The sequence below is a fragment of the Natator depressus genome, chromosome 3 (genome assembly GCF_965152275.1).
Source record: "Natator depressus isolate rNatDep1 chromosome 3, rNatDep2.hap1, whole genome shotgun sequence".
NCBI lineage: Eukaryota > Metazoa > Chordata > Testudines > Cheloniidae > Natator > Natator depressus.
The window spans coordinates 28,059,361-28,086,498 of NC_134236.1; the positions used below are offsets into that span (position 1 = coordinate 28,059,361).

Here is a 27,138-nt window from a genome sequence, read left to right on the forward strand (position 1 = left end):
ATTCCTCTAGGTCACACTGCAGTCACTCACAGAGAAGGTGCAGCGAGGTAAATCTAGCCACGTATCAATCAGAGGCCAGACTAACCTCCTTGTTCCAATAAGAACAATAACTTAGGTGCACCACTTCTTATTGGAACCCTCCGTGAAGTCCTGCCTGAAATACTCCTTGATGTAAAGCCACCCCCTTTGTTGATTTTAGCTCCCTGAAGCCAACCCTGTAAGCCGTGTCGTCAGTCGCCCCTCCCTCCATCAGAGCAACGGCAGACAATCGTTCCGCGCCTTTTTTGTGTGCGGACGCCATACCAAGGCAAGCATGGAGGCCGCTCAGCTCACTTTGGCAATTAGGAGCACATTAAACACCACACGCATTATCCAGCAGTATATGCAGCACCAGAACCTGGCAAAGTGCTACCGGGTGAGGAGGCGACATCAGCGCGGTCACGTGAGTGATCAGGACATGGACACATATTTCTCTAAAAGCATGGCCCCTGCCAATGCATGCATCATGGTGCCAGTAGGGCAGGTTCATGCTGTGGAACGCCGATTCTGGGCTCGGGAAACAAGCACAGACTGGTGGGACCGCATAGTGTTGCAGGTCTGGGATGATTCCCAGTGGCTGCGAAACTTTCGCATGCGTAAGGGCACTTTCATGGAACTTTGTGACTTGCTTTCCCCTGCCCTGAAGTTCCAGAATACCAAGGTGAGAGCAGCCGTCACAGTTGAGAAGCGAGTGGCGATAGCCCTGTGGAAGCTTGCAATGCCAGACAGCTACCAGTCAGTTGGGAATCAATTTGGAGTGGGCAAATCTACTGTGGGGGCTGCTGTGATGCAAGTAGCCCACGCAATCAAACATCTGCTGATATCAAGGGTAGTGACCCTGGGAAATGTGCAGGTCATAGTGGATGGCTTTGCTGCAATGGGATTCCCTAACTGCGGTGGGGCCATAGACGGAACCCATATCCCTATCTTGGCACCAGAGCACCAAGCCGGTGAGTACATAAACCGCAAGGGGTACTTTTCAATAGTGCTGCAAGCTCTGGTGGATCACAAGGGACGTTTCACCAACATCAACGTGAGATGGCCGGGAAAGGTACATGACACTCGCATCTTCAGGAACTCTGGTCTGTTTCAAAAGCTGCAGGAAGGGACTTTATTCCCAGATCAGAAAATAACTTTTGGGGATGTTGAAATGCCTATAGTTATCCTTGGGGACCCAGCCTACCCCTTAATGCCATGGCTCATGAAGCTGTACACAGGCAGCCTGGACAGTAGTCAGGAGCTGTTCAACTACAGGCTGAGCAAGTGCAGAGTGGTGGTTGAATGTGCATTTGGACGTTTAAAGGCGCGCTGGCGCAGTTTACTGACTCGCTTAGACCTCAGCGAAACCAATATTCCCACTGTTATTACTGCTTGCTGTGCGCTCCACAATATCTGTGAGAGTAAGGGGGAGACGTTTATGGTGGGGTGGGAGGTTGAGGCAAATCGCCTGGCTGCTGGTTACGCACAGCCAGACACCAGGGCGGTTAGAAGAGCACAGGATGGCGCGGTACGCATCAGAGAAGCTTTGAAAAACAGTTTCATGACTGGCCAGGCTACGTTGTGAAAGTTCTGTTTGTTTCTCCTTGATGAAATCCCCCACCCCTTGGTTCACTCTACTTCCCTGTAAGCTAACCACCCTCCCCTGTAAGCTAACCACCCTCCCTTCCTCCCTTCGATCACCGCTTGCAGAGGCAATAAAGTCATTGTTGCTTCACATTCATGCATTCTTTATTCATTCATCACACAAATAGGGGGATGACTATCAAGGTAGCCCAGGAGGGGTGGTGGAGGAGGGAAGGAAAATGCCACACAGCACTTTAAAAGTTTACAACTTTAAAATTTATTGAATGCCAGCCTTCTGTTTTTTGGACAATCCTCTGTGGTGGAGTGACTGGTTGGCCGGAGGCCCCCCCACCGCGTTCTTGGGCGTCTGGGTGTGGAGGCTATGGAACTTGGGGAGGAGGGTGGTTGGTTACACAGGGGCTGTAGTGGCAGTCTGTGCTCCAGCTGCCTTTGCTGCAGCTCAACCATACACTGGAGCATACTGGTTTGATCCTCCAGCAGCCTCAGCATTGAATCCTGCCTCCTCTCATCATGCTGCCGCCACATTTGAGCTTCAGCCCTGTCTTCAGCCCGCCACTTACTCTCTTCAGCCCGCCACTAACTCTCTTCAGCCCGCCACCTCTCCTCCCGGTCATTTTGTGCTTTCCTGCACTCTGACATTATTTGCCTCCACGCATTCGTCTGTGCTCTGCCAGTGTGGGAGGACAGCATGAGCTCAGAGAACATTTCATCACGAGTGCATTTTTTTTTCTTTCTAATCTTCACTAGCCTCTGGGAAGGAGAAGATCCTGTGATCCTTGAAATACATGCAGCTGGTGGAGAAAAAAAAGGGACAGCGGTATTTTAAAAGACACATTTTATAAAACAGTGGCTACACGCTTTCAGGGTAAACCTTGCTGTTAACATTACATACATAGCACATGTGCTTTCATTACAAGGTCGCATTTTGCCTCCCCCCACCACGTGACTACCTCCTCAACCCTCCCCCTCCCCGTGGCTAACAGCGGGGAACATTTCTGTTCAGCCATAGGCAAACAGCCCAGCAGGAACGAGCTCCTCTGAGTGTCCCCTGAAGAAAAGCACCCTATTTCAACCAGGTGACCATGAATGATATCTCACTCTCCTGAGGATAACACAGAGAGATAAAGAACGGATGTTGTTTGAATGCCAGCAAACATACACTGCAAATCTTTGTTGTACAATGATTCCCGAGTACGTGTTACTGGCCTGGAGTGGTAAAGTGTCCTACCATGGAGGACGCAATAAGGCTGCCCTCCCCAGAAACCTTTTGCAAAGGCTTTGGGAGTACATCCAGGAGAGCCGCGAATGCCAGGGCAAAGTAATCCTTTCACATGCTTGCTTTTAAACCATGTATAGTATTTTAAAAGGTACACTCACCGGAGGTCCCGTCTCCTCCTGCTGGGTCCAGGAGGCAGCCTTGGGTGGGTTCAGGGGGTACTGGCTCCAGGTCCAGGGTGAGAAACAGTTCCTGGCTGTTGGGAAAACCGGTTTCTCCGCTTGCTTGCTGTGAGCTATCTACAACCTCATCATCATCATCATCTTCTTCGTCCCCAAAACCTGCTTCCGTGTTGCCTCCATCTCCATTGAAGGAGTCAAACAACGTGGCTGGGGTAGTGGTGGCTGAACCCCCTAAAATGGCATGCAGCTCATCATAGAAGCAGCATGTTTGGGGCTCTGACCTGGAGCGGCCGTTTGCCTCTCTGGTTTTCTGGTAGGCTTGCCTCAGCTCCTTCAGTTTCACGCGGCACTGCTTCGGGTCCCTGTTATGGCCTCTGTCCTTCAAGCCCTGGGAGATTTTGACAAAGGTTTTGGCATTTCGAAAACAGGAACGGAGTTCTGATAGCACAGATTCCTCTCCCCATACAGCGATCAGATCCCGTACCTCCCGTTCAGTCCATGCTGGAGCTCTTTTGCGATTCTGGGACTCCATCATGGTCACCTCTGCTGATGAGCTCTGTATGGTCACCTCTGCTGATGAGCTCTGCATAGTCACCTGCAGCTTGCCATGCTGGCCAAACAGGAAATGAGATTCAAAAGTTCGCGGTTCTTTTCCTGTCTACCTGGCCAGTGCATCTGAGTTGAGAGTGCTGTCCAGAGCGATCACAATGGAGCACTCTGGGATAGCTCCCTGAGGCCAATACCGTCCAATTGTGTCCACAGTACCCCAAATTCGACCCAGCAAGGCCGATTTAAGCGCTAATCCACTTGTCAGGGGTGGAGTAAGGAAATCGATTTTAAGAGCCCTTTAAGTCGAAATAAAGGGCTTCATCGTGTGGACAGGTGCAGGTTTACATTGATTTAACGCTGCTAAATTCGACCTAAAGTCCTAGTGTAGACCAGGGCTCAGTCAGTCTAAAGCAGCTTTGCACTACCTGCTGCTTTATTAAAATTCTGCAGGAAGCCCGACTCCATAATTTTGTTTTTAGCTAGAAAGGAACCCTGAATTAAGAGAGAAGCTGCCATGCTCAGCATATAAAGGAACATACAGTGCAGGGAAATTGAATCTAGACAAATTCCAGCTGGAAATAAAGGGTCATTTTTAACAGAGATGATAATTAACCATTGGAACAATTTACCAACAAATTTACCAAGAGCCACAGTGGAATCTCCATCACTGGCAATTTTAAAATCAAGATTGGAATTTTTTTTTCCTAAAAAATATACTCTAGTTCAAAACGAATTATTTTGGGGAAAGTCTATTGCCTGTGTTATATAGGATGTCAGATTAGATGATCACAATGGTCCCTTCTAGCCTTCGAATCTATGGAGTTCTGCATACAGTTAAAGGAACAGATCTTCAAGTATAGCTAGTTAGACCTTGGCACAGCTGAAAATCAGAATTTCAGTGGTGGTTTTAATTTATGTCAACAGCTCCAAGGAGCCTTTTCAGCAGCTGGGGCTCAGCGATTCAGTGACCACACCCACTTCCCCTTGACCGGGCACCTAGTAACCAACATGAATACATACAACAAAATCCTGTAATTTACAGTAACAGAAAAGTATGCCCAGTTTTAAGGAAGATCTTCATATTTTTCTTAGTTGAAGGTACTGGTCATAGATGTCAGTGAAACACTATTCTTCCTTCAGCTCTTTGATTGCTGTTTTGATTCACTTTCCACAGTGACATTTGCATTTTCAGGCCAATAAAAACCATCCACCCTTCCATTATCTTTATGGCCAGCAGTTTCTGGATGATATCATTTGTGTGCATCTGTGTGTGGAGGAATTAATTATAGTTTAACACATTTGTCCAAGTTGAGAACCCATAGTTTAGGTAAAGGACAAAGGTGGGAAAAGAAGGAGGCATGTTGAACTGAATATATGTAGTAGTCATATGTTGAAGGTCCCTGATAGTTTGTGCTAACGGCACGGTGATGTATCATATGTGCAAAGAATACACCACAAACACATGAGTGTTAGCTGTAAAGTTTCACAGACACTCAAACCTTACCACACTAATGATTTCAAGTATCTTCCTGGAAGCAATTAATAAAAGGAATTTTTAAATAAAAGTTAATTATATATGACTGAGCTTCAACAATTTCAGGTTCAGGTACTAAGCAATACTGTTCAGTAAATCTTATTCTGACAATGAACTTTGCCAATGTCATCATTCTTAATATTGATTATTTGTATTACTGTATCACCTAGAGGCCCCAGCCCTACTGTGCTAGTTGCAGTGTAAACAAAACACCTAACAAAAAGTCCCTACAATGTAAGGATAAGATGAGAGACAATAGGCAGATAACAACAAACAAAAGGAATTGATTACAAGGTAACAGGATGATTTTGATGTATAAGTACACCAGCTGTCAAACCATTGTCATGTCTTCTGTAGGCATCATGGCAGAGGAGAGTTTCAATGAAGATTTAAAGGTACTACAATGTGGTGGCTTTGCAGATAATTCCTGGGTGCTTGCAGTGATGCCATTGTGTGAAACATATTCAGTAAATCTCTGATTTCCCTTACCTGCGCCCCAAAGAAAACCACAAGATTTTGCTAATTTATTTATATTTTTTAAAAAATATATATTTATAAATGTTCTTTGAATGTTGTGGTGGTAAAGTGTGCTGGATTAACCACTCTGTATCCACAGATAATACCTGTAAATCACAGGCAGCGGTACAAACTTCCACACGCAGTCTCATGATTCTTAACTGAGTATCAAACCCTGTCCTAGAAGGACCACCTAGCGAGGATGTGAGGGATGTTCAGTGTTCATGCTCATTCATTCCCATGCTTCTTAGAGTGATAATGTTATAACCAGTCTGTGGGGATTTGGGCTGAGACCACCAGTATATTTCACACAAGGTCACAAATTACATTAGCTAGGGCTTTGTTTTCAAAGGAGATGAGCACCCACAGCTGTCACTGAAGATCAGTAATTACTTTCAGTCACTAGTGAACTTGTCTGGATTGAATCTCAGCCTAGAGGTAGAAAAGCTCTTACAGCAAGTCACTCCTGCAACAAGATGATAATTTGAATACTGAAACAGAACTGTATTGTTACATTTCCTAGTCTCGTCACAATCACTGTCAGGGAAAGTAGATTGATGTTGTTCCATTTCTTTTGACTATAGTTTCTGTCATGTGAGGAAGCGGAAGCTCCTTTCTTCCTTAGGTCTCATCCAGCAATGATCGTTTTCAAGAGAACACACCCTTGAATCCAACAATTAAAATCCTGTGTCATTATTACAGTTAATATGTGGCTAGTATAGCCATGCTACAGTACAGAGTTTATACAGAGTATTTCCTAAAGTGGCAAGAATATGGACACAATATAAAAATCTCCTTCTCTAGTAATGTAATCAGAGACAGCACTGAGCAGAAGCAGTACTAATAGCAGATTTACAACCTCTAGGTTACTAATTCTTTCTTCTTAATCTTAATAAACAGAGACTAACTTTGAACCCGACTGAATCAGAGAGACATCTGGGCACGGAAGGAAATCTAGAAAGAGTATATGATTTTTCTGAACTTTCCTTTAGTTTTCATTTGGGGGTAGAAGTGTGGGGAGTTGTACAACTTGAGTCTCATGCAAAATCATGAGACTTGTGTAGTTTTGACACAAAATATAAAATCAGCCCCTGTTTGCTCAACAGGCTGGTCTGAGTTTCAAGCTGGTCAGATTCAAGTAGATTTTCAGTTTTATAAACAATTGTTTCTCACAACTGGAGCCATAGATAAATATATAAACTTACCTTACTACACTATTACTTTGCACCTCCCTGAACTCAGAAAATACCCTGAAAACTGTAACTGCTGAGATAAGGTTAGTTAGCTAAGACAATTGAAAAGGCCATTGTAACAGAGAGTAAACTGAAAGCATCACCAGTCACTTTATTAATGTAAAGATTATTTATGGAAGTGAGCCAATCAGGCTTCTCAGTATTAGCTGTATTTATTTAGTATCTATTTATTGAATGTTGTTACCATGAACTTAGAATGGATGTCTTAATTTGAAACAACTCCCTGCCATGTATGCTGATGTGTTAATCGTGTTCATAGAATTTACTGTAGAAAGTAGGTGCACTATAAAAAGAATGAAACATACAGTAAATGGACAAGTTGTAGAAATGAATGTACCATAAAATTAACTGAGCATGTGGCCTGCATTTAAATCAGTAAAAATATGTTCATTAACCTCCAGAACAGCAAAGGTTTAGCACAGTTACATGCAAATTAGAGGCAAAAAAATCGATTAGGTCATCTTGTCTATTCCTTTCTGCTAATTCCAGGATTGTTCTCTAGAATACATAATCTAGCATTTTTCAAGTCTTGTTTTAAATGACTCAAGTAAAGGTGGAGCTTCCATCACTACCTTATGTTATTATTATACAGTCTATTAGACCTCTCTGTTAGGATAGTCTTTTTCAGTATTCATCCTACATTTCCCTTTGCCCAGTTTCATCCAAGTTATATCCTTTTTTGACCACCTTAAACAAATCTCCCTCTGGTATTTATATCCTTCAAATACTTACAGACACTTTAGCCACTATTTATCCAAGCTACGCATAGTTTGTTCTTTCAGATATTTTCTCATAGAACAACACTTTCATCCCCCTACTCATTTCTGTTGTTCTTCATAGAAGGGACCATTATGATCATCTAGTCTGACCTCCTGCATAACACAGGCCATCACTTGTTTGGATTAACTTCAGTTTGTTAACAGCTCTCTGGTATTTAGGGGCCCAGAACTAAACAGTATTCTAAGGTTGTCTCAGCAACCCTATAGAGAAAACCACTATTCTTGGTCTCTGATTTGAAATTACTGCTATCATCCTTCATTGTAAGATATATAGCCTAAATATATATATATATATTTTGCTGCCATATTACAGAAGGCTTCTATTTAGTTAACTATAGTTAGCTATAGGTCCTTTATCAGCATGGCTTATGGTGAGCTGCGTCACACTGTCTGGAGTGGCTCATGACCGACAGTGCCAGAAAGCAGGGCACACACCCCAAACTGGTTGTATGTTCCATAATTAGATTTCCCCAACCCAGTAACAAATGTGGACTCCTGGATCACTGTAACAGTCTTACCATGGAGTAACAGACTTGTTGAGTCTTGATAGTTCTTCTGTATGGGTGGGAGAACCACTACCACTTTTCCTGCCTTGGTACACAAGTTCAGATGAGGCATTTTTACAATTATAAAGCAAAACTTACATATTACCTTATAGCCTGGGATACAGGCATTACAAGTAAGATTAATGTATGCAGCAATTTAGAAGCATTTTATAGAGTCTAAACACTAAACACATCCTTACAAGTCAAACACCTGTCTTGAACAATATTAACACACAGGTGAGCTGGTCTGGTTTCCGGCTATGAATTTGTCAGGGCTGGTGTCACAAGCAATCAAAAATGTAATGACTATTTCATTAAAATGCTGGTTGCCCATTAGTTTCACTTCTTCTCTTAGAAAATAGATCTGTCTGACATAGGAGGACGGTAGAGAAAGTAGGATGAAAAAAGAGGGTATATTTTCAACAAGGAAGAACTGCTTCATGATAACTGTGTTTATTGTATTGTTGCTCTTCCTGTCCTTGCATTCTACTTTGCCCTTTCTCTTCCCTCCTGTATCAGTCTTGTTTTTTTTCCCCTTTCATTTTTGAGGTGACTGTGCTGAGGAGGAAATGGGTGGGCTGGGTTATTTATACCAGATACTTTAAGAATGACTGTCTTTTTGCCTCCTTGTTTCCTGGCAGGTGGCATCATATTGTTCTCTGTGGAGAACTGTTTTCATTGTAGGATGGAGGAAGAGAAGATACTGGTTATGACAGGAACTCACAGTTTGGTCAGTCCCTTGACACGCAGACACATACTCCGAAGTGATCACTAATACCACATACCTCACTTGTGACTGCCTATTTGAGGCGTGATTTTCAGAGGTGCTTAGAACTCATTGCTCCCATTGACTGAAATGGTTGTTACTAATGTCCAGTAGTGATGGAATAGTGCTTCAGGTTGGGCGCAGCCTGTGAGACTCTAGTGTTCCTACACCATTATGGAGATAGACTGTTTTGGGGCCTAGATCACTCAAGTGCATGTTTATCATTATTTGCAAACTGACAGGTTGTTCCACAATTCAAAATACATAGTTGTAGGCATTTAGTTTGTTCTTTTTTTTTGTTTTGAGGCGAGCTGTATGTTGTGACAAGGTCGGGCCGGATGGCTACAGAAGAGTAATAGAAGGCAGATATATTAGCCCCAGGTTAAGTAGGTCCCTTTCCCCGGGTAAGGTAACAGGGAAGGTTCCAGAACAATCAGGAACCTTCTGGAGACAATTAAGACAGACAGGCTGATTAGAACACCTGCAGCCAATCAAGAAGCTGCTAGATTCAATTAAGGCAGGCTAATCAGGGCACCTGGGTTTAAAAAGGTGCTCACTTCTGTTTGTGGTGCGCGTGTAAGGACCTGGGAGCAAGAGGCACTAGGAGCTGAGAGTGAGAACGTGGACTGTTGGAGGACTGAGGAGTACAAGCATTATCAGACATCAGGAGGAAGGTCCTATGATGAGGATAAAGAAGGTGTTGGGAGGAGGCCATGGGGAAGTAGCCCAGGGAGTTGTAGCTGTCACACAGCTGTTCCAGGAGGCACTCTAGACAGCTGCATTCCACAGGGCCCTGAGCTGGAACCCAGAGTAGGGGGAGGCCTACTCCAACCCAAACCTCCCAACTCCTGGTCAGACACCGGAGGAGTTGACCTGGACTGTGGGTTCACGAAAACGGCTAAACTGAGGGCTGCCGTGAAGCTCCAAGTCAAGCAAATCCACCAATAAGCGCAAGACCCACCAAGGTAGAGGAGGAACTTTGTCACAATGTGTTCTGCTTTTATTTTCCTTCTTTTTATTGTTTCTTTAGCCTAAAATCTTCCAAAACGTAGGAAATTGTACCTAGCATTTCAAAATTTGCTAGGAAGTAGCCAGGGCAACTTCTCCTACCTTTGTTTCCCTTGCTTCCCCTCAGCACACCACAACGTTCCTGCTTTCATTAGCCTGACTAAAGGCCTGTATCCATATCAGCAGGCAAACCTTCTCCAGATAGACTGTAGGTAATTTGGGGCTCTCTAATATTAGAAGAAAGTTAAATACAAGAGTCAAAGTCTAACTTGAGGACCTTACACTATAGCAGCCTCCAGGGTAGTTCTTCATATAGAGGCTGTTCAGCAAATCTCAGGAACACTCAGGAAATGGCGTGCACTGCCTTTCTCCTTGGCAAAGAGACGCATCCATGGAATGGTTGGGCCTTTTGACTCTATCAATATCGTACAAGAGGTTAACGTATAAAACAGCACTAAAAGACACATTATATTTAAGGTAATTTGGGTGTCATTTCAAGACTTCCTGAAATAAGCTAACTCTGGGAACTTACAAACCAATTCATGCCTATGGCAAAGGATAATTGAAACAATACATATATCATACCTCAAAAATGATATCCGCATAATTCTCCATTTTAATCCAGCATTAAATCTTTATTTAACATAATATTTCCAGATATTTTACTTCTGATGTAACACACGGTATAGACCCTACTGTTGGTTTGGGTGTTAATTTAAATTATTATTTTTAATTAAAATTTTAAATAACACTACTTTTCTTGTTTACTGTCAGTTTTGCAAAAGTATCACATCACTTTTCAAGTTCAATTATTTTAAAAATAAAATAGAACAAAAATATATAATACCTTTTAAAACTGTAAAGAGAAATGTCAAGACAGAAAATGTCCTAATTCCATAATTATTAGATTGGAAGTAATTTTTCTCTAAATCCTACATGAACGGAAGCATTTCAACTTCATCTCAATATTGTATAATCATTGTCAACATCTACTGTAAAGATGTATTTGACCAAGAACAAATGGCATTGCTTATTATGTAGAACCTGCTTAGTGCTTTTAACGTGCACTTCACAAGCTATTTTAATGGTTATATTGTTTCAGAGCATAGTATGACATTATTTAAATTAGGGATCTTTGATATGATACATTTTGTCAGCTTATTGTATGCAGCTATTAATAAATGTGTTCCTGTTATGCAAATTTACCCTTGCTGGCATGTGAGAAGCTAACTGGAGAAATGCTATACTATTTAGTGGCAATTTAAGTAGTCAGCAAAAAGAGCTGCCAGCTGGTACACTTCTGCTGATTAAAGGTGATTTATTAAGCTGTGCCTTATATGTTACACCATGTCATGAAAACACTATTGCAAACTAAAACGCCTTTTCTGTTTCCTCACCCTCTGAGAAGGTGGCATTCTGAGGTAACCCACAAGTAGGTCCTCAGTGTAGTTAATTCCAGGTATCCGGTCAAATTCAGAGGCCATGTAAGAGTAGTGCAAATTACACAGCAGAGGCCTTATTCTTCCACCCCAGGAGACTTTTACATCACTGAGATGCAGGTGTTTTTTAAAAAAAATTATTTAGGTGCCCAAAGATACAGATAGGTGCCAAATAGGATTTATAAAAGCACCTAAATTCCTTATTCCCAAAGAAATCAATGGGGAGTAATTTAGAAGACAAAGCTCCAGTTTCAAAAGTGGCCCAGATCTTCAAAGGTACATAAACCTAACTCACATTGAAATCAATAGGAGTTAAGGGCTAGTTCCAAAATATAATCCCTTTTTAGGAGAGTGTTTTAGATTGTTTCACTGCCTCTTTTTTCATGTATAAAATGCTCAATACTTAAAAAGACTGCTTTGCATACAAAGATTTAATGCACATGTCTCTTCACCTATTTATTACTCATATTAAGTAAATAGCCAAATCTGGAACCATTTACCTTGGAAATGTAGGGTTTCACTAAAATGGACCCAGATCCAAAACCAGAACAATACCTAACCTCTAGGAACCCTGACACTTAGGGTATGTCTACACTACGGAATAAGGTCGAATTTATAGAAGTTGGTTTTTTAGAAATCGGTTTTATATATTCGAGTGTGTGTGTCCCCACAGAAGTGCATTAAGTGCATTAACTCGGCGGAGTGCTTCCACAGTACCGAGGCTAGAGTCGACTTCCAGAGCGTTGCACTGTGGGTAGCTATCCCACAGTTCCCGCAGTCTCCGCTGCCCATTGGAATTCTGGGTTGAGATCCCAATGCCTGATGGGGCTGAAACATTGTCGCGGGTGGTTCTGGGTACATATCATCAGTCCCCCCTTCCCTCCCTCCCTCCCTCCGTGAAAGCAAGGGCAGACAATCGTTTCGCGCCTTTTTTCCTGACTTACCTGTGCGGACACCATACCACCGCAAGCATGGAGCCCGCTCAGGTAACCGTCACCGTATGTCTCCTGGGTGCTGGCAGACGCGGTACGGCATTGCTACACAGTAGCAGCAACCCATTGCCTTGTGGCAGCAGACGGTACAATACGACTGGTAGCCGTCCTCGTCATGTCCGAGGTACTCCTGGTCGCCTGTGTGAGGTCAATCAGGAGCGCCTGGGCAGACATGGGCGCAGGGACTAAATTTTTAGTGACTTGACCAGGTCATTCTCTTAAGTCCGGCAGTCAGTCCTATTGAACCGTCTTATGGTGAGCAGGTAGGCAATATGTCCTTCTGCACCGTCTGCTGCCAGCCAAAGATGTAAAAGATAGATGGAGTGGATCAAAACAAGAAATAGACCAGATTTGTTTTGTACTCATTTGCCTCCTCCCCTGTCTAGGGGACTCATTCCTCTAGGTCACACTGCAGTCACTCACAGAGAAGGTGCAGTGAGGTAAATCTAGCCATGTATCAATCAGAGGCCAGGCTAACCTCCTTGTTCCAATAAGAACAATAACTTAGGTGCACCATTTCTTATTGGAACCCTCCGTGAAGTCCTGCCTGAACTACTCCTTGATGTAAAGCCACCCCCTTTGTGGATTTTAGCCCCCTGAAGCCAACCCTGTAAGCCGTGTCGTCAGTCGCCCCTCCCTCCGTCAGAGCAACGGCAGACAATCATTCCGCGCCTTTTTTCTGTGCAGACGCCATACCAAGGCAAGCATGGAGTCCGCTCAGCTCACTTTGGCAATTAGGAGCACATTAAACACCACACGCATTATCCAGCAGTATATGCAGCACCAGAACCTGGCAAAGCGCTACCGGGCGAGGAGGCGACGTCAGCACGGTCACGTGAGTGATCAGGACATGGACACAGATTTCTCTGAAAGCATGGCCCCTGCCAATGCATGCATCATGGTGCTAATGGGGCAGGTTCATGCTGTGGAACGCCGATTCTGGGCTCGGGAAACAAGCACAGACTGGTGGGACTGCATAGTGTTGCAGGTCTGGGACGATTCCCAGTGGCTGCGAAACTTTCGCATGCGTAAGGGCACTTTCATGGAACTTTGTGACTTGCTTTCCCCTGCCCTGAAGCGCATGAATACCAAGATGAGAGCAGCCCTCACAGTTGAGAAGCGAGTGGCGATAGCCCTCTGGAAGCTTGCAACGCCAGACAGCTACCGGTCAGTTGGGAATCAATTTGGAGTGGGCAAATCTACTGTGGGGGCTGCTGTGATGCAAGTAGCCCACGCAATCAAACATCTGCTGATATCAAGGGTAGTGACCCTGGGAAATGTGCAGGTCATAGTGGATGGCTTTGCTGCAATGGGATTCCCTAACTGCGGTGGGGCCATAGACGGAACCCATATCCCTATCTTGGCACCGGAGCACCAAGCCGGCGAGTACATAAACCACAAGGGGTACTTTTCAACAGTGCTGCAAGCTCTGGTGGATCACAAGGGACGTTTCACCAACATCAACATGGGATGGCCGGGAAAGGTACATGACGCTCGCATCTTCAGGAACTCTGGTCTGTTTCAAAAGCTTCAAGAAGGGACTTTATTCCCAGACCAGAAAATAACTGTTGGTGATGTTGAAATGCCTATATGTATCCTTGGGGACCGAGCCTACCCCTTAATGCCATGGCTCATGACGCCGTACACAGGCAGCCTGGACAGTAGTCAGGAGCTGTTCAACTACAGGCTGAGCAAGTGCAGAATGGTGGTAGAATGTGCATTTGGACGTTTAAAGGCGCGCTGGCGCAGTTTACTGACTCGCTTAGACCTCAGCGAAACCAATATTCCCACTGTTATTACTGCTTGCTGTGTGCTCCACAATATCTGTGAGAGTAAGGGGGAGACGTTTATGGTGGGGTGGGAGGTTGAGGCAAATCGCCTGGCTGCTGGTCACGCGCAGCCAGACACCAGGGTGGTTAGAAGAGCACAGGAGGGTGCGGTACGCATCAGAGAGGCTTTGAAAACCAGTTTCATGACTGGCCAGGCTACGGTGTGAAAGTTCTGTTTGTTTCTCCTTGATGAAACCCCCCGCCCCTTGGTTCACTCTACTTCCCTGTAAGCTAACCACCGTCCCCTCCTCCCTTCGATCACCGCTTGCAGAGGCAATAAAGTCATTGTTGCTTCACATTCATGCATTCTTTATTCGTTCATCACACAAATAGGGGGATGACTACCAAGGTAGCCCAGGAGGGGTGGTGGAGGAGGGAAGGAAAATGCCACACAGCACTTTAAAAGTTTACAACTTTAAAATTTATTGAATGACAGCCTTCTTTTTTTTGGGCAATCCTCTGTGGTGGAGTGGCTGGTTGGCCGGTGGCCTCCCCACCGCGTTCTTGGGCGTCTGGGTGTGGAGGCTATGGAACTTGGGGAGGAGGGCGGTTGGTTACACAGGGGCTGTAGTGGCAGTCTGTGCTCCAGCTGCCTTTGCTGCAGCTCAACCATTCATTGGAGCATACTGGTTTGGTCCTCCAGCAGCCTCAGCATTGAATCCTGCCTCCTCTCATCACGCTGCCGCCACATTTGAGCTTCAGCCCTGTCTTCAGCCCGCCACTTACTCTCTTCAGCCCGCCACCTCTCCTCCCGGTCATTTTGTGCTTTCCTGCACTCTGACATTATTTGCCTCCACGCATTCGTCTGTGCTCTGTCAGTGTGGGAGGACAGCATGAGCTCGGAGAACATTTCATCTCGAGTGCGTTTTTTTTTCTTTCTAATCTTCACTAGCCTCTGGGAAGGAGAAGATCCTGTGATCATTGAAACACATGCAGCTGGTGGAGAAAAGAAAAGGGACAGCGGTATTTAAAAAGACACATTTTATAAAACAGTGGCTACACTCTTTCAGGGTAAACCTTGCTGTTAACATTACATACATAGCACATGTGCTTTCGTTACAAGGTCGCATTTTGCCTCCCTCCACCGCGTGGCTACCCCCTCAACACTCCCCCGTCCCTGTGGCTAACAGCGGGGAACATTTCTGTTCAGCCGCAGGCAAACAGCCCAGCAGGAATGGGCTCCTCTGAGTGTCCCCTGAAGAAAAGCACCCTATTTCAACCAGGTGACCATGGATTATATCTCACTCTCCTGAGGATAACACACGAACGGATGTTGCTTGAACGCCAGCAAACATACACTGCAATGCTTTGTTGTACAATGATTCCCGAGTACGTGTTACTGGTCTGGAGTGGTAAAGTGTCCTACCATGAAGGACGCAATAAGTCTGCCCTCCCCAGAAACCTTTTGCAAAGGCTTTGGGAGTATATCCAGGAGAGCCGCGAATGCCAGGGCAAAGTAATCCTTTCACATGCTTGCTTTTAAACCATGTATAGTATTTTAAAAGGTACACTCACCGGAGGTCCCTTCTCCGCCTGCTGGGTCCAGGAGGCAGCCTTGGGTGGGTTCAGGGGGTACTGGCTCCAGGTCCAGGGTGAGAAACAGTTCCTGGCTGTCGGGAAAACTGGTTTCTCTGCTTGCTTGCTGTGAGCTATCTACAACCTCGTCATCATCATCATCTTCTTCGTCCCCAAAACCTGCTTCCGTATTGCCTCCATCTCCATTGAAGGAGTCAAACAACACGGCTGGGGTAGTGGTGGCTGAACCCCCTAAAATGGCATGCAGCTCATCATAGAAGCGGCATGTTTGGGGCTCTGACCCGGAGCGGCCGTTCGCCTCTCTGGTTTTCTGGTAGGCTTGCCTCAGCTCCTTCAGTTTCACGTGGCACTGCTTCGGGTCCCTGTTATGGCCTCTGTCCTTCATGCCCTGGGAGATTTTGACAAAGGTTTTGGCATTTCGAAAACTGGAACGGAGTTCTGATAGCACGGATTCCTCTCCCCATACAGCGATCAGATCCCGTACCTCCCGTTCGGTCCATGCTGGAGCTCTTTTGCGATTCTGAGACTCCATCATGGTCACCTCTGCTGATGAGCTCTGCATGGTCACCTGCAGCTTGCCACGCTGGCCAAACAGGAAATGAGATTCAAAAGTTCGCGGTTCTTTTCCTGTCTACCTGGCCAGTGCATCTGAGATTAGAGTGCTGTCCAGAGCAGTCAAAATGGAGCACTCTGGGATAGCTCCCGGAGGCCAATACCGTCGAATTGTGTGCACAGTACCCCAAATTCGACCCGGCAAGGCCGATTTAAGCGCTAATCCACTTGTCAGGGGTGGAGTAAGGAAATCGATTTTAAGAGCCCTTTAAGTCGAAATAAAGGGCTTCATCGTGTGGACGGGTGCAGGTTTACATCGATTTAATGCTGCTAAATTCGACCTAAAGTCCTAGTGTAGACCAGGGCTTAGTCGAATTCTCAGCCCCCAGTTAGGTGCCAGGCTCCTTATACAATCTATGGGAATAGTTAGGTGCCTAAGAAGAGGATTCTCAGAAGCCGACAAACTGAGTGGGGAGCCACCTAAGCCAGCCAGGAGTGAGATGAAGAGAAAAGGGCTCAGAAGCACAATGGTCCTTTGGTTCACAACCTCACTTTGGAATAGGGACTTGAACCCACATCCCCAAAGAGTGCCCTAGCCACCAGGCTGCTGGCTATTCTGGAGATGGATGCACAGAGAACTCCTCTTCACTCTATCTTTTGTGGGAGGCCTGATCCTGCAGGCATCCTCTGAGAATGCCTAAGGGAACAGGACCCACAGGTGAAATAGACAGGGGAACGCTTAGCGTGAGAACCCTGCTTCAGGGCCACCAGGCCATCAGATTGCATTAGTGTTTGAAGTAGTTCACTAGCTGCAGAGCAGTGCAGTGCTGAGGCAGCTTTATGCATGCCTACCAGAGAAAAAGGAGGTGCTTAGGGGTTAGGCAACTGCTAAGCCGTGCCTTTGAGAATGTCAGCGGCACTTACATGTTGAACTTGGGTGCCTAAGGACATTTGTGGATCTAGGCCTTTGATGCCTAAGTCACTGAAAATCAATGGCAATTGGGCTATTAACTACCTAAATCATTTTTGAAAATGGAACTTAACCATCTAAGGACTTATCTACATCGCAAGTTACTGCTCAGGAAGCCGGGGTGAATCTGCAGTGCACCAGCTTGCCACCACTAATTCTCCACATAGACTGTAGCAGTGACCACATGGGATGTTAGTGCATGGCAAGCTGGTGCACTGTAGATTCACACCCCAACTTTTCATGCCATGTAGCTAACTTGCCATGTAGACAAGCCCTAAGGCAATTAGGCTTTGCTGCACTTTGTCGAGCAATGCCTAAGTACCTTTAAAAATCTGGGCCTGGTACCCCAGGCAAGGGCCTGTTCCAAAGCCTATGGAAGTCAATGGGAGTCTTTCCATGGGCTTTGAATCAATTCCCAATTGCTCTGTGCCTCATTATACCCATCTGTAAAAATGGGGATAATATTTATCTGACTCATATAGGTGTTGTGGGATCTAATTAAGTAGAGTTTGTAAAGCATCTTGAGATCATCAACTGAAATGTACTATGTAATACTAAAGTACCCATCTTTTTATTATTCACTATTAAAAATTGTCATACCTTTCATGCATTAGGATGTCTCTTTGGAAGTAAGTGAAATAACTTGAAAGCAGAAATATATATATTAAACTGCACAACTATAATAAATAGCCAGCCTTTTGTTAAACTGTATTACATAACTGTTGTCTACAGACAGATTCTGTTGTGGCTAAGAAGATACATGGTGCAGTTTTCCACTAGGAATGTGAATGTAAATGAAGTGCTAAGTGATTAATTTTACCATTCTGATTACACATCAGAAATAACATCCTTTATCTGGGCTGCTAATGCCAAGACTATTACTTATGCAACAGGAAAGGTTGGAGGGAAATGAAGGAAATACAGTTTAAGTACTGTATCATTCTTAGCCTATACAGACGAGGTATTCTTTTGTATGAGTATGTTGCACTATTTTACAGGTGCTATTAAAATATTTTATGAAAGCAAAGCATTTTTAGAAGTGCTTTGATTCATTCCATATTTTTATTTGGATCATCAATTATTTTTTTCTTGAAAATAGCATGAAAGGAGATAGCTTTTGGCCAATATCAAGTCCCAAACTAAGGACCTGCTCCAGTAAAGCCCTTGCCTAGCTTTAAACATGAGTTCCTTTGAATTCATGAAACTACTCACATGCTTCTAGTGAAGCACATGTTTAAGAATTTTGCTGGAGTGGGGCCTAAATCAGCAGTATATGGGGAAAGTATGAATGCAATGTGTTCACTTCTCTAGAGCATGTCACTTACTCTCAATGGTTTACTCTAATTTCACATAAATAAATAACAATTCTCCTGAACTTTCCAACTCCCTTCAACATTTCCAATTCCAGCTTGCCCCAGGCCTTCAATCCACCTCTTAATCAGCTCTTCATTCATTACAAATGCAGAATACTGGATGGAGTTAAAGCCAGCAAGCTATGCTCTCTTTCCCAAGTCACCAGACATTTCTGTCCAGAACCAGATGTTCTTCACAAGTGATCACTCCCAGGCTGCAGAATCGCTAGGCAAAATGCCACAGCAAGCCTTTTCTTCTCTGAAATCCAGATTATCTTGCTCTAAGTATTGTCATATCCCAAGCACGACAGAGGACTATTACACAATGGAAGTCCTGTCAGTTCTATATTTTTGACAATCCATTGAAAGAATATACTTTTTTATTATCTCATGGTTTTGTGTGCAGCTGCATCGCAGAGACAGTTCCAGGGCTAAGGGCAAATTCCTCTTCATGTTACACATTTTGAATCTGTCCCAAACGAGCTGCATTGCTCCCTGCTCATGTTCTCAGAGTAGGTAAAAATAACCACCTCAAATAATTTCTCCCCTGTAAAAAGAGCAACTGTTGTTATCTACATTAGGAAGCCCACGACTTAAAGTATTGTTCACTGCCTGCTCAGGAGTCTATATGGCAGGATTAAATAACATTGTGGGTAAAATATCTGTTTTCTATCTATGTTAGTTCTTTCACTGTTATTACTACCAGTGGAGCTGCAATGGTGGGAGATATTGAGAAAAATGCCAGTGTAGATATCTCCTTATATCAAGGTTGGTTATTTCCTTCTTGTCTATTATCTTCAGGAACAAGGGGCCTGCAGGCCAAATTATGCTCTCAGTGACACCTATTCAACTGCATTGCCTTCAATAGATTTGTCTTGGTGTACCTGGTTAGAATTTAGTAAACAGTCTGTGGATGATGCACAAGATGGAACAAAATCCAGCTCTGTCTCTTAACTGTGCTGGCTCCCCAAGGGTAACAGGAGTAACACACAGTAGAAATGTGCTTCGTCACTGAAGTTAGCGGCTATTACTGTGAATACACATACAGGAAGCAGATTGGTTGAGTAAGAAAGCACCATTGTTATATTGCCACTTTTCAGAGTAGACCACATTTTAAGGCATCTTGTTGCTTTGGCTTTCTTTTCATCTGTAGCCACAGCAAATGCTTTTGAAGATCACAAACCAGGAATGTTGCCAACTGCTACAGAGGTTGTTGCATGGTTTCAGAATTACGTCCTTGGGTATGTCAGCTGGTACTTAAAATATTTCATACAAAATACTATAATAAAAATAGCCAGTAAAGCAAATAACTAGTGCACTGATTTGTGCAGTGCACACTCTTGATAGTTAATCTCTGTATTACATGCACGCACGCGCATACACACGAAGCTGGAAAGATGAAAATCTCCAAATTCAAAAGAAATTCTTACAAAGAATCTAAACTACTAGAAACCTCTCCTGATGCCATCGATAAACATAATTATTGTGTAATAGCACCAGCTCCTTCTCTCTTTACACCCTTACCAGACAACAAAAGGAGGAAATTATTAAAATCTAAAAAGAAACCCTGCCCCACTCCAAAAAGAGGCTTGATTCCAAAAAGAAGGATGTGCCAGAGATTCTATGAGGTCCACTAGAAACTTCGCTATGGCTATAGATTTGATGTGGAAGGTGCTTAGATACTATAGAGATAGGTGGAAGTCTAAAACATGAAGATAGCTAGTTACGTAATATCAGTTTTATGTTGAGCTAAAAAGCATTTGTTGAAAAATTTTAATAAAACATCTCTCCCAGGTTTATGCATTTATAGACATCTGCTATGCTGCTAACAAAAACCCGGGCTTTTCCTAGATGAAGATAACATTGAAATGGCCAATATTAGCCACAGACAAAGAGTATTACCATGGGTCCCTCTCCTTGCATTTACCTATGTCTCAGCATTTTTTATGTCTTTTCTGACTTCTTCAGAACCCTTCAGCAAATTAGAAGTTCCTTCATGTAGTTTATGCTACCATAAGTGGTCATTTCTTCTACTTCGTCTTCTTCTTCCGCTGAGCTTCTCAGCTCATTAAAGTTCTAATACATCGTCATTTCTATAGGTTTCCTTCAGTATGCCTCAGAAAGAGCAAATGAAGTTGTTTCTTCCTATACCTTCAGATGACTAATTCTTGGCTGTGCTTCATTAAAAGTGTCAGTGTGTTGAGGTTTTTTTTCCAGCATCCATTGTCTGTACTCAGTTTCATTCCCCTTTCACACACCGTACAGAACTGATTTCTAAGCCTAGCATAGCAAAATGAAGTCCTAAGAGGTGAGGGGGGCCAGCATGGGACAAGAGGGGGTCAATTCATCATATATTTTAAATAAAAACTCTACAGCTTGAATGATATGCTCACAGCACATTTCCACCCCTGTACACATGTACACCACAAGGTCTCTGAATCATTTCACTGGTGCGGGAGATATAATAAGCAGAAGGTAGAAAAAACAAGTGCAGGAGGCTACAGCAGTGAGCAACAAGGGATGAAAGATCGTGAGTTATTGTAGGGGTCTTGCTCACATCGTGTGTGTGTATTTAAAATAATATTCAAACATAAAGAAGCATTAACAAAGAGCTGAGGTTGCTGAACTTCATTCATTTTAAAAAAATCTATTAAATATACAGGGAACTTGGAATTAAGAAGCTTTATCAAACGTTAGAAACCACTGAACATGCACATATTGTAACATAAGGTGGGGAGAGACGGCTCAAGAAATCTTCACCCCTGAACAGTTCCGATGAGAAATGAAGGCACTGCCCCCAGCTAGCACTGCCAGTGGAGCTAGCCATCCCAACCTGGCAGGGGAGGCAAAGTGAAAGTATAGTCATGGCTTAGCTCCCTGCCCCATCAGCACGCAGCAGGGGATTTGGCCCAGCCGGGGTGGGGGCAGGGCACGTTTTGCACCTTTCAAAGGGTGGCAGAAGCTGCTGTTCCAGCATGTGGTCTCTTGTGGAACCTGAGCCAGTATTTCTCCCGTGGAACTGAACTACAACACAGACCCTCCCCCAACCAAATAGCAGGCAGGCTGAGGGCTTTGTGCAATTGGTTTAGTCTCATTTTTCTTGGGTAGGAACCCAGATTCGGATTCTAACCCTGCAGCACTAAGATAATAAAAATTGTGGTTGTAGCAGATTTACAAAACCAGAGGGGAACTTCCAGAAAATTAAAATATCAAACAAACATGTTTAAAAAAAAACAAACCCTCAAGCTAATTAAGACACCTGTAATTGAAGCCATTTCAAAAGGAAGCCACTGGGATCTTGGAGAGTGAAATAAAAGAAAGAAAAAAACCCTGTCTACCTGTGATTTCAAACTGCATACTTTCAGTTCAGCAGAGTTATTTTTGGAAAGCAATTTGACATATCCCTATTTTAAACTGGAGACAAGTTCTTAGCTGCCAGTGTCACATGAAAACAGATTAGGAAAAGGTAAGGGTTAAATAGGCAGGTCTGTATGTGTCACCAATTAAATAGGAATAAAAAGGGGGAGGAGGAAAGGTGCAGAAAGACAAGTCTGTGTGTGTCACAACAGGAGGATCAGAAATGATTAGAGTCAAAATTACAAGTCTGTCTGTCATGATATATGACAGATTTAAAATAGAGTAGAAGTCAAATGACAGTGAGACTGAACAGGGAAAATTTTTACCAAAGTGGGAAAATAAATTTAAGCCTGGCATAGAAACTGGGGGGTTAAGAGTTTATACTGATGCTGTATCACTTACTGTAGATGGGAGAACCAGACAAGTTAACAAGCCTTATGAACACTCAGAACATTGCTACTTGCTAAATGAATCATTTCCAACCCCCAATTTCCAGCTCCCAACCCCCAGTTTCCAGCTCCCAACCTCCAATCTCAGACAATGGCCAACTAAATTGGGAAGAGGATCAGTTTTTTTTTCTGCAATATTTTGTACATCTGAAGAAAGACTAGTTCATCCACATCTGTGAATGATTACACAAATATATGGATTGTTCCATTAGGAGCATAGAAATAGTATGGTGATCGGTACACTATGAATACAACACATAGATTGGAGATTAAAAGAGAGTCGAAGCTGTGTCCAGGAAGTTAACAGGCACAGTGCCTCTAGTCTGGTTGGAATTGAGTCTCTCTTTATCGGTGTTTCATATCTGGGCTATTTCATGGCACATTCATGTAGTCTTTCAACGAGACCTCATGCTATGGTATAAAATATGATTGGCCTTGAAAATGATTTTGTGCAACAAATGTTTACAGAAGAGATTGGCCTAAGCTACAAAATTTGCATTCGGATTTAGAGTTGCCACCTGTTGTAATATTTGGTGTTTTCCTTAAAGCCCAGTGGCAGGAATCAAGAGACTGCAAGAGAATTTCACCTTTTTGTTTAAAAAAAAAAAAAGGACAGCTTCCAGCCCTCATGAGTGCCAAGAAAGGCCTGAAAATGTGAAGTAAGGGAACCAAAAAACCAGAAGGCAAATAAAAGGAGCTCAACATTTATTATTTTTCAGAAAAACTTACAGTTTTTATACCAATCGCATAATTTTTGAAGCCTAGCTCATGATTTTTGAACTCTTGGAATTGGCAGTACTACAGACCCAGACATGCCCAAAGTCTGGAGATGATCAGATCTACAGTTTGTCTTGGATCTTTAGATAGACAGAAGCAGGCTGGTAAATTTGGGGTCTGAACCCTGGTTCAAATTCTGAATCCGGAGATTTTCACATCCAGGATTTTGGTTCAGGCCCATCTCTAATTTGGAATAGTATACAAAACAAGAGTGAGTGGAAAACACTGAAAAAACCCTTAAAAATGCCACTATGTAGCAGAAAGTTTGACGATTAACAACTTTGCATTAGCACTCCTATTAAGCTGCTAAATGCACTTTCTTGTATCTGATACTTGTTAAGACAAGACATTGAGGTTTTCCTTCCGGAATTCATGAGAACAATTGGAACCAATGGTCATTTAGAATACATGGAAGAGATTACCCAAATCCTTGAGTCCATCTGAGCTGTGCGTGGCTGTGTGCTTCCCCAGTCCCCAAGGCAGAGAGGGACTGGTTCAGCCCTTAGTGCAAATTAGAGCAGATTTCCAGCTGCTCTACTTTATGGTAGTTTGTAATAGCCCCCTCCTGCCCCTGGTATTCCTCCTACACCGGGACACTGAGAAGGGCTTTTAACTTTCAAGTTATAGCAATAAATACTGTGCATTCATACGCAATATGAAATTAAAGAAATGTGCATGCAGTGGCTTCAGCATGCATATTTCCAACACCTTGCACATAAGGAAATCCTTTAACAATGGAATCAAATCCAAACAAAACAGAGAGGAATTGTTTTGAGGGATGGCTCATTTCCTACTGCTGGCTCTTTACTGTTGATTATTTAAGCACTCATTTTACTTATAAATGGAAATTGAATCATAGGTTACCACACTGGAAAATTATTGGAAATCAGAGTAGGTCCAAGTCACAGACATGGCCATTTCCTCTCTGGACAGGAAGCCTACACTCAAATGGTCCTTTCGGGAGCTCTGAATGATAAAAAGCCTGTTTCTATCCTCTTTCAGAAGGACCTGCATAATGTTTTCATATGTCACTTCGAAAAAAAATGTCAGGATGTCCCTCTCCAAACACGGATGTGAGAACAGGAAAAAGGAAAGGTGCCATATACATTTTCTGCTTGTCTAGACAGCGTAAAGTCTGTTTTCAGTATTGGAATAAGACCGGCCCTGTAGATTGAGCATTTTATACACTACACCCTCCCCCTCTCTCATTTACTTTTATTTACTTATTTTGACTTATACACACAAGAAAGATAAGGGAGTGCAGCTCCATGGCTCTAAGCACCTTTGTCAATATATTAAAAAATAATGATTATCATGCACAACTCCCTCCACTTCATCTGCCTGCCCTAACCAACAACTGCCAGATAGAAAATAAACAATGAAAACTCCCTCCCAGCCTCACCAGCTCTGTCATTCTCTGCCCCCTCCAAAGGCCAGGGACATGTCTGAAAGACTGATGCAAGCTATTTTGAACCTAGGTGGGAACTGGTTCCAGAAACAAGAGGCTCTCATAGAGAATGCTCTGGGAGTGGGTCTCTCCCTTTCATACCAACGGGGCTCCAGCTTGAGTTACTCTGTTGCCCAAGGCTATGGCAGTGTCATACAGAGAGATAGGTGCCTCTTAGTGCTATGATAGGTTCCCATAGGGGATGTGATAGTGTGATAGTATGCTTATGTATAGGATAATGTCTGGGAATTGAGATAACTCTATGGTCAGGAAGTGTTTGAGGAGAGAGGACAGTCTATATGGAGGAAGGAATAAAACTTAAATGTCTCACTGTCTTGGTTCTCTCTCTTTTTATGCTTGAACACTGAACACCTAGGCAGGCAGTGTCCCAGGTCATCTAGGGCTTACATCATAACCAATACCTTAAATTCCTCCTGGAAACCAGTAGGCAGCCAGCAAAGAGCCTAGAGTGTCATGAATTGAACCCAAACCATAAGTTTGAAAAAGGCCAAACTTCAAAGTCTGCCACGCACCTCTGTGCTTCCAGGACTGCCAGACACCATGCCAAAGACTATTATCCCAGGTTGTAAAGGGTGACAAGAAAAGGAAATAAAGGAAAAGCTCCCATGGACTCCTGTTCTTGAGAGAATTGCAGCTGCAGTTGGGCCAAGGTTCAGAAAAATACAAAGGGCCTGATTCTCCACTGCCTTGTGTAGTCATTCACCCCTATGCTAAGAGGGTGTGAAGCCATTCTGAGGCAGAAGCATTTTATACTCACTTTGTACAGCTGTGGGCAACTATATAAAGACACAAAGCAGCAGAGAACCAGTTCCAGAAATATTTGGGGGCTTATCACAACTCATCCTTCACATTTTTCCCAAGTCCCTCCCTCAGCATGACCCCGCTCACCTGCAACACTCTTTGCACAAGCACAAACCTGAAAAAAGAAAACAACAGCGAGTGGTCACTCTGACTTGAGGGTTCTTTTCTGCTCAGAATTCAGTTCTATAAAAATGGGATAAAGAGATCCATCTGGCAATTGCGACCCAAAAACTCTATAGTGACAATCACACTGGAGTGACACTGTTATCATGCCAGCTGTTCGCTTGATTTGATCTTGATGAGGATGCTTTTCCTGACCCTTTTGACTTTCAGAGAACAAGGCATGACGGGATCATCATACATCTTTGTGTGTCTTATACAATTCATCTCTTGGGGTTCAGATGCTTTTGATGTAAGCAATGCCACAAAATGCAAAAAGAAATAACCAAGGATTGCTCATAGGATGGAGATGCCCAGAGAGTAAATATTTAAAGCATCCTTTAAAAAGTCTATGCATAGAACATAATCAAATGGGAGGAAATCTGCCATTGTCAGCACAACCCTGATAGCTGGTATTACTAATATCCTGCATCTTCATATCTTCAGCATGATGCCTCAGTCCCAAGTGACATGGGATACTTGCTATAACGTGCAAGAGCTCTTTTATCTTCTCCTCCTGACCCCCCCTTTTAGAAGTTTGTTGTCAAATATTGCAGGGATTAGTTTCAAACGTCAAAAGCAGATGTGGATCTAGGAGTAAAGCTTTTTTTTTAAAAAAAAATGAAACCTGCCTTTTAGACACCTCAGATAAAGAAACATGAATCACTTCAAACAATCCTCATTTTGCCCAGCTATTTAATATTCTAGACTGCTGGTCTGCAGGCATCCAAATGGAATGCTAATTATTCACTTTTCTTCCCAGCTAAAAGCTTCACAGAGCCTGACAGAAGAAAAGACACTAGACTGTAGAACAAGGCCATGCTTTCAGTAGGAAAGGCAACTATAAAATGTTTCCTGCAGCCTAATTCTTCTAGCATCAGCTGATTCTTTACTAGTTCCTACTTGACACCAATTAATCTCTCCTCTTCAACATATTATCCCCTACAGCCCCAGCTGATACTCCTTCACTTTCTACTGTGTTTAAAGTGGAGGTGGGGGAGAACACATTGATTCCTGATGGCCTCAGAGTATTTAAATTCCTCTTCATTTGATGAGATGTCATTTGTTCCTAGCTTTCATTCCCCAGCCCAGATTTCTCCAAGATCACAAACTCACTGGAATTTCTCACTTCTCTTTTCCTGTCTTCAGATCTTAATCAAAGGCAGTCCCCGCTGACAAAACAAAGACAGACTGGTCCATCACTGCCTCTCACTGTAGAGTTACCTTTAGGTGTTGGTCACCTGAGTTATGTCTACACTTCAATTAGACACTCGCAGCTGAGTCGGGTTTGCAGTGCTTGGGCTAAGTGGCTGTTTTACTGCGGTGTAGAGGTTTGGGACACCACCTCACAGAGTATTAGAACCCGGGCTCCAGCCTGAGCCCGAATGTCTACACTGCAGTTAAAAAGCCCTTAGCCCAAGCATCACGAACCCGAGTCAGCTGGCATGGGTCAGCCACGGTTTTTAATTGCAGTGTAGACATACCC

The 27,138-nt window shown here is 43.5% G+C and overlaps 2 protein-coding genes and 1 long non-coding RNA gene across 3 annotated transcripts in view; all 3 read right to left on the reverse strand.

The window, feature by feature from the left end:
- Nucleotides 1–27,138, reverse strand: part of DDX1 (DEAD-box helicase 1) — a 413,174-nt gene that overhangs the window by 263,061 nt on the left and 122,975 nt on the right. The window lies entirely within an intron of this gene.
- LOC141984527 (uncharacterized) overlaps nt 1–27,138 on the reverse strand; it is a 105,012-nt gene that overhangs the window by 68,984 nt on the left and 8,890 nt on the right. The gene's annotated exons all lie outside the window — the stretch shown is intronic.
- LOC141984525 (uncharacterized) lies at nt 14,744–16,377 on the reverse strand. The gene is made up of 2 exons (XM_074947606.1): nt 15,747–16,377; nt 14,744–15,167 (listed from the first exon to the last, which is right to left on the reverse strand). The coding sequence occupies exons 1-2, from the start codon at nt 16,327–16,329 to the stop codon at nt 14,845–14,847; spliced, it is 906 nt and encodes a 301-aa protein (XP_074803707.1). The 5' UTR covers nt 16,330–16,377; the 3' UTR covers nt 14,744–14,844.